The sequence below is a fragment of the Alligator sinensis genome, unplaced genomic scaffold (assembly GCF_000455745.1).
Source record: "Alligator sinensis unplaced genomic scaffold, ASM45574v1 scaffold1889_1, whole genome shotgun sequence".
In the NCBI taxonomy this organism is placed as follows: domain Eukaryota; kingdom Metazoa; phylum Chordata; order Crocodylia; family Alligatoridae; genus Alligator; species Alligator sinensis.
The window spans coordinates 24,931-33,625 of NW_005843691.1; the positions used below are offsets into that span (position 1 = coordinate 24,931).

Below are 8,695 nucleotides of genomic sequence, written 5' to 3' on the forward strand. Positions count from 1 at the left end.
TTGATTAGTTAAAACAAGAACTATGTTGCATGAGGTTCTTTTTTTTAATTAACTAAAGTCTGATCAAGAAATGTAAATTGATCCATTAGAGCATGAGACTGCGCAGGTGCTGCAATCACTTGCAGACTGGTCAAGGAAGATAAGAGATTGATTAGGGCAAGTACCATAAGCAACATTGAAATTCATTGCGGATAAGAAAATTGTTCCATTGACTAGAGAAGGACGCAAATTAACTTGTAAAATTGCCGGTGAGACCTTGTTCCTAGGGAAGGCTCAGGTGGGATAACTGAGCCAGGTAAGAAGTAATTTAAGGTAGTTTAATCCAGAACCTTATGCCTAGTAAGTAGCCTGCCTAGAGGAAGACCCAGAGGGTTACACCAGGAGGAAAATACAGGGTAAACCTTAGAGTTAAATCTGCTATCCAAAGAAACACCATTAGGGAGTGTGTTGGACCAGGGAGTAGGGAAGGAGGAGCCCTGAAAACATACCTCAAGACCTTTCATAGTGCGACCCACTAACTGGACAGCTGCCTCCCCTTCTTGTCCATCCAGTATCACCTCAGTGTGGCGGGGAAAAAAAGAAGAGCAGAGAGGTGATAAAAGGGTTGATTAGCAGCTAATGGGGGAACTCTGTTACCCGTGTACACAGGCAATATTTTTGTACATGCAATGCAACCGCCCACTCAATTATTGTCAGTGCAGTTTTGATTGGAGTTTTTATCGGAATTAAATCCCTTGGGTCTCTCCCTGGATTGCTGGATTCTCCTCTCACATTTCATAAGGGGAAGAGCAGGTCAAGGTCATATTCTAGACTTACCAACTTCCTTTCAAAGGGAAAAAATATGCCCTTCCTAAAACCAAACCAGAAATCGGGGGAGAGAGCACTAGTCTTAGACGCAGAGCTGAATTGTAGTTGGAGCAATAGGGTGGGTGGATGGTCTGCGTTAGTTATCATTTTGTTTGCTTAGTCAGACTCTGAGCAGTTCATTTCTCTGATTCGGGCTCAAGAATCATTGGAGATCAGGTTTGTTTGACAAATTGTTTGTCATGAATCCACATTGGCTGCTTGCGATCAGCCTTTCCTCCTCCAGATGCTTTTTAATGGACTTCCGGTCCCGCCCACCTGCCACATTTGCATTGAAGGGCGGTGAGCCTATATCCTACTGCCTTCCTTAGGATATGCTCCAGTAACTTCCCTTGTATTGAGATGAGGCTAGCCAGTCTGTAGTTCCTCAGTTCACCCTCCCTGAGCCTTTGGGTGTTTTTTTAAAGAAGGGCACTACAGTGGCCCTTTTCCAGCCCTCTGCTACCTGCTCATCTTCCACAACTTCATGAAAATCATTGCCAAGGGCTCCAAGTTCCCCTCTGCCAGTCCCTTCAGGACCCTGGGATGAGGCTCATCTGGCCTTGATGAATTGAATTCATTCAGATCCAACAAAAGCTCTCCGACTGGAAACAAGTTCTTCCAGACTGTGGACAAATACCAGGGTTTGCGCTTTAGTTGACCTAGGTGCTATTTCATAGATGACGGGACTTTCCACCTGGAGACCTGACAATGCTTTTTTCCTCATTGCTTCACAAACATCACATCCACAGCTCAGGTGTGGGTACACAGAACCTGATTTTCTCCCTCCAACCCCGCACCCCCCCACCTATCTCCATCTTTTCACTTTTTCATCAACTGCATTGAATAAGCTCTTATCCTGCTGGGGCATCAATACATCCATTTAACCCTGGGAGAAGAGGGACTCTACATTCCAGCAGGCACAGATTGGCATCTGAGGAAGTGCATGGCTTTCTCACAACTAGCTGTGTGCCATGGAGATGCTGGCAGCCTCATTGGACTTTCCTTTTGAGATCACCCATGCCCTGATCCCTAACAATCACCCACTGGTCCTCCAGCTAATGGCCCACTTGTTTGAAGAGATGCATGCAAAGATCAAGGGTTGTGGACACCCCAGGGTTTGTGGTGCTTTGCTGCACCCCACAGGATGCATTTCACAATGGATCTCCCTTGCCCACTGCATGTTGACTGGAGAGTTTTGCATATTCCTCCTGGCCTGACAGTCCCCCAGGCATTGGAGCAGAAATCAGTGTTATGGTTTAATGCTTCTGTGGCTCAGATCAGGATCTGTAATTTGGGATGTAGCCAGATAACTACTAAAAGCAGGTCTTCACTGCACACTGTGGGTGGCATAACTGTGAGAGGTCACTTGGGAACAACAAGGCTGTGCCAGGGACACTGGTTACTCCAGCTCCAGAAATCCTGTTGATGTTTCCAGGAGACTGAATCCCTATGAAGTTTGAAGCCTGGAGCTGGCTTTCATCTCCTTTGCCTCTTAGCAACACAATCCTGTCCCATCCCAACATCCCTTCTCTACAGCTCTTTCCCAAGACCATAACAGTAATGTACACCCAGTGGGCCCAGCCCCAACTTCACCCTCGACTGCATTGTAGACCCGACTCATCCAGTTATGCAACAGACTGAGACACACAGGCTACTTGCAGAAACCAGGGAATGGCAACCTCCCTTGCAATATCAGTGACATTCAGAGACTAGACAAATGTTGGTGCTCCATGAGATCTTTACTTATATCTCCCATCTCTGCTTCCCATGTGTGAGTGTGTGCACACATACACATATAGGCTCTGGCTTTCTTCCTTGCCTTGCCTTCTGACTCCTGCTCAGTCTGCTGCTCTGCTTTCCCTGCTCCCTCCCTGATCTCCTACATGCCACTCATCGTACACTTCCACAAGTTGGTCACCCCCGAATGTGGATGCAGTCAGGGAAGGCTAATGCAGGAAGAGTTACAGCTTCTTTTACACACACACGTTTAGACTGAGCACAATGATTTCTCTTTATGCATTTCCTTTAATGCACTTTGCATTCAGAATTGCAGATGCGCCAGGGTTGATTCATGACATGTTGCCATAAATGTCATCCTCATTATCATATATATCTGGATCAAGCATATTTTAGAGATACTGAGATGAGATGCTTTACATAAATATAGCTGACTGATCTTTCTCTGCCGCAATGAATAATTATGAGGGTTGCATTCTCCTCTCTGTGCTTACTGATCAGCACTGGACAGCTCAGAAACATCAGGAAAATCTCATTGGCGCAGGAATCACAACTCGTGGTACAGGAGATATCTTCTATTCGACCAACTAGATGCTTGGGGGAAAAAAGTCTTTATCTGCAAGCTTTTGGATAAAGGCACCCTTCTTGCCTGCAAATAAAGATTTAATTTATTTTGCAAATATCTAGTTGGCCTTATAAAAGCTATCACAAGTAGATATCACCTCTATCACTAATTCCTTTTGCCTCTAGACCAATACAGCTACAAAATGGATCATTGGCTCAGTGAACTTGCCTGTCAGTGCTCTGGACTCAGGTTATAAGTAGATAAGCAGGGGCCACAAGGCGAGTCTCTCCCCCTGCCTTGAGTGCCACTCCAATCTCCTTCCCGTTTTTTCTCCTCTGCTTTTTCCCTGCCCTCTGCTCACTGCCCAATCTGCTGCTCAGCTTTCTGCTCCCTGTCCTATCTGCACTGTGCTCCCTGCTCCCTCCCTCATCTGCTGCATGACACATACAGAGGCTGCCTGAGCACTTGTGGCAAACATGTAACAGATTGGTCACCCCTGAAATAAAATAAGAGAAGGTGGGATGCAGCAAGGTATACCTGCTGCAGACACAGTTTGAAAAGCCTAGAAGCACAGTGGAGTAAAGGCCAAACACGACTTCAGGAGTGATGCAAGGCTTGGAGCTCTCTACTTCAATGCAACATTAGTTCAGAGACTTGTGTGGCTGAGAAACGTATGAATGATTAAAATTGGATCAGGAGGGAATATCATGGGGGACTAGTTAATTCAACAAATGTACAGTTTGGGTAGGTCCTCAGCTGCTTTTTCATTCAGGCTGGATTTTCTGAACAGCTGAGTGTAAAACCCATGAGCCTGCCTCTTCCTACTCAGCATCCTAAGACCTGGCACTCTCTGGCAGTACGGACGCTCTCGGCTGAAATCTGAAAGTGGAGTTGAACCTGCACCTCTCGCAACAGGCGTGCCACAATTTAGCCCTAGCCCCCGTCTAAGTGGCCCTCCAATCCATTTCCCCTCCCGGATCTGTTGCTATGCTTTCTCCCTCCTGCCCTGCTCCCTGGCCAATCTGCTGCTCTGCTCTCTGTCTCCCACCTGATCTGCTACCCTGCTTTCTGCTCCCTATCCTATCTGCCACTGTGCTGCCTGTCCCCTACCTGATCTGCCACATGTCACACACACAGGGTGACTGTGGCACTTGTGGCACCCATGCCACAGGCTGGCCACCCCTGCTCCAAGCAGTCCCTCTAAGACTACCTTGCTAATGCTGCTCATGTTTGTATTAAATACTTAAACCATCAGTACAGCTGTCTTGTTGGAAACATGGGTTCAGATCTCCTGCAGCAAAAGGCACCAGTCCTCACTCTCCCACATGCCCAAACACTGAGGTGTGGCATGAAGGGGGATATGGCTGTCAGCTCCTCCTCTTCCTTCTGCTCACAGTGCCTAGTCCTAGGCCCGAACATCCACTTCTTCTGTTATGAAGCCCTAAAGTAAAATGTGTGATACAATATTTGTAGATTTGGGGGGAGGGAGGAGGTTAAGTTTAGCACAAAAAACAATCCCTGGTTTGTATAAAAATCAGCTCTCTTGTTGACACTTAATTTCAGGGGCCAAAGGAAAAGGAATGAAAACCAAGTTGATTTGCAAACGCATAGCTTGAGAGGAGACATCTAGTATAACACTGACACCAACCAGCCCTGAAGCAAAAACCATCAACTGAGAACCGTTAGTGTCAGCCCTGGCACGTGCCCTGTGAGCCCAACCCCAGGGACTGAACTGGCCGCCTTCACGGGGCTCCCTCCCCTTTGCCCACGACACGGCTCAGCAACGAATGTTCATCTCTGACCCAGATTTGCATAGTTCACAGGCACGGAGATTTCCCTGCTTCCCTGAGCTCTTATAAATGCTTTGGTGCAGTTCTTCTGGGCTGGATGATCAGTGCTGGGTGCCAGACGCATCATGATGATCTCCCCGGCTCAGTTCACCTGCCTGGTTGTGCTCTGGATCCAGGATAAGCAACAAGCCAAGAGGGCACTGGCTTTCTCACTATTACTATTTGTGCTGCAAAAAGAGCCAGAGGGCCATGAACCTTTTGTTCCAGACACTGTACAATCCCAGACAGGAAAAGGGAGCTCTGCCATAAGGTCAGAAATGGAGCCAACCAAAGACATTTGGATATAAATAGGTCCTACAACAAGGCAATATTTATCTTCATATGTCACCAGGCTCAGAAAATACTGACTACTTCTAAACTGCTGATAAAAGAAGGAGGTTGTTAGCAAAGGAAAAAGGGATGCAACATGAGTTTAATATTTACAGCCAGGGTCAGTTAATGAGCTGCAGTAACTTGACAAAGGTACAAATGAGAATATTCAAACCAACATAATGCAGTTCACATTAGTCATCTACTTTGTACAATTAATTATATTTTTGCTCATAAATTCAGATGCCAGCAGGGACTTTGTACTGACTCAGATGCCACAATCCTTGGGGGCTTCCCCAGGAGACAGATTCACCATCTGGTGCAAAGCCAGCTCCAGCCTTACCGACTCAGGAAATGAATACTTCTCCTGGTACCAGCAGAGACCTGGACGAGCTCCTAAACTCCTCATCTGTGTGCCATCTGCATCTCCTCCTCTGCAATCACGAGTCCCAGCCCGGTTCAGTGTCCGAGGGTCTGGAGCAGACTTCTCTCTCACCAGCAGCAGCGTTGAAGCCCAAGATGCTGGGGATTATTACTGTCTCCAGACCCACAACAGCCTTCACTCAGACCACAACAAAAACCTGTGAACTGCATGGACAGCTGCTTCCTCCACTTTCTCTCCATCCGTTCAGCAGCTCCACTTCTGGGCGCGCTCTACCTCTGCTCTTCCCCTTCCCGTTCTCCTCTCAGTTGCCCTTCACTCTCAGGAGAAGCCCCCATCCAATTACTCCACACAAACAGCACTTTGGTAAGCCTGCCAATACTTCTTCCCATTAGGCTAGCTACTATAATCATGGTGATCCCGTCTCCTCCTTCATTCATCTGTGTGCATCCCTCTTGCCCCTTGTCTTATACTTCAAGGGTAGGTTTTTTTCAGACAAGTCCTGTCTATTTGATCCATGGTCATACACTTTCCCCAACACAATGGGGTCCTGGCCCATGATTCAGACCCAAGGACGCACAATAACATACATGATAATAGCACTCTAGGAGAGGTAAGGCATTTGACACAAGGCTATTGGCAGTGTGAGCATGATGGCTCTCTGCAGTGAACACAGACATATGCCCCAAGCTTAATACCCATTTGCATGTCTTAAAAACATCCCCTTCGCAAGTGTGGACAGGACTCTGCTCCTGGACTGGCTTCTGACCAAGGTTCAAGAGCCCAGTCTACCTGATCATGGAGTGGCCCTCATTTCCACAACTTTTTGGTGGCATTCGCTCTGCCAGGGCTAAAACTAGTACTTCCCTCCAAGCTGGTCTTCTCCCCAAAGCCACTGGCACCCTAGAGGTGGCCAGGTTATACAACTGCCGCCCAGCATTCGGTGTTAACAGTGGCAGGTGGTACCGTCTACTATAAATTACAGTAGCAAGAGAAAAAGGCCTGATCTGATGTTTTCCATATCTTTATAGCTAGGATGACAGGTATACATCAGGGAGATAAATTAATGAACCCCACATTTTAATTAACACATCAATTAAACACACCTGTTAGACTAGGTACATGTTGGAAAAGGTGGTTAACCTTAGGGTTAAACTAGCACACCAGATGATAATCAACTTCTACACTGTGCCCAAGAGATGGCAGCCTGTACCTTATGCACTGGGGCATTGGCAATTCTGGCAGCACACCATCAAGACAGGAAACACAAAAATAGAAAACATTTTGCACGGTCTAACTATGCAAATCCTCTGCAGGATACCAGCAACTGTCCTGGGGCGTTATGCAGATCTCACTTCAACAATGTTAATGAGTAAACTGAGATCAGAGTGCCCAAGAGATGGCAGCCTGTACCTTATGCACTGGGGCATTGGCAATTCTGGCAGCACACCATCAAGACAGGAAACACAAAAATAGAAAACATTTTGCACGGTCTAACTATGCAAATCCTCTGCAGGATACCAGCAACTGTCCTGGGGCGTTATGCAGATCTCACTTCAACAATGTTAATGAGTAAACTGAGATCAGATTTAAGCCTAGTAACTGTAATGTGCAGTATTTAAATCTCTCCATAGAAAACACCAGTCCTTATACAGCAGATGCTGAGATGACATAATCTGCATTGACATAACTGACTGATTTGTTTTTTCCCTGGGCAGCGAGGAATCACAACGGCTCCATTTTGCTCTGTGCTCAACGCTGCACAGCTCAGATGCTGGGGAACATTCCTGTCACCACTATCATCATCTGTTGCTCACAGGGATGGACCATAAGGAAATGGGGCAGCACTGCTCAGTTCACTTTCTGAACAGTCATTTCCTTTGTGGAGCTGTTACACAACATGTGTCATGTCCTCCTTGCACACTCACTTGGACAGTCAGAGATCTCCCATCAGCCCACTATGCTCCAGTCAACGGTGCAGTTCCCAGTGAGCAGGTGCTCCAGATGGGTAAGGGGTGGAGAAATCTCTAGTCTAATAAGGGAGTTTTCATGACAATGTGGAAGGGGTTGGTATTTATATTGTGTCCCGTATAGTTGTGGTGCCTGGGAAATTGTATCATTCCAGATCATCATGGATTAGTTACTAGACCTGGGCATTACTAGTATGATTCGTGACTCCTTCCTGCTGGGCTGATATAAAAAAATGCTGTGGGTGATCACCTCTTGCCCCTTTATTCAGAGCATTCATGACTCCCAGCTAAATCATCGAAAAAGATGCTCTAACATGAAAGCCCCATTTGCCTTGCTTTTTCACCTGGGAGATGGTTTCTGGGAGAATCAAAAAAAAAGAGAAAAAAAGAGACCATGTGCAATGAAAGGGTCTTCCAGGTGAACAGTGCTCAATATGGCTGGAAAATTCTCGAGAAGGGCCAAGTTCAGGAGCTTCCTCTTTTCTTTACGTTATGCAAGATTTCTAGGCTGAAGAAAAAGAGCAAGGAGTGAGGAAGTCACTTCCCCTATGGCTCCCCTAACACAGGAACATCACCCTAGTGACACTGTGTCCAGCAGGACATGTCTAATAGGCATTAAAGACATTGATGCCCAAACAAGTACGAGATCACAACCCTCTTCCCACCCACTTGTGACAATACCAGCTCAGCACAAAGTGAAGGGGCTCCCGTGAACCCCCTGTGTCTGCCCCCTTCAACACCACGTGCCTGTCACCGCTTATTTTTAGATCACTTGCAAATCATCTCTGAGCCAAATTTGTATGTTTTACACCCAGTCAACGCCCTCCTCATGCTCGGCACCAGTATAAGTGCTCCAGGCCAGTTTGTACCAAATGGTGATCGGTGTCAGGCCAGGCAGACGTACCAAGATGGTCTCACTGGCTCCCCTGCTCTGCCTCGTGGTGCTCTGGGTCCAGGGTAAGCAGCAAACGCAGAGGGAAGTTGTGTCATTATAGCAAAACCATCCTTTTTCCAGAAACAAAAAGCCCAAGGAATT

The 8,695-nt window shown here is 46.9% G+C and overlaps 1 gene segment (V, D, J or C); it reads left to right on the forward strand.

Annotated features, from left to right (window-relative positions):
* The first annotated feature begins 8,537 nt into the window (after positions 1-8,537).
* Positions 8,538-8,695, forward strand: part of LOC102372035 — an 835-nt gene continuing 677 nt past the window's right edge. The window contains 1 exon segment of the V gene segment in view: positions 8,538-8,616. Within this exon segment, the coding sequence occupies positions 8,568-8,616 (49 nt within the window).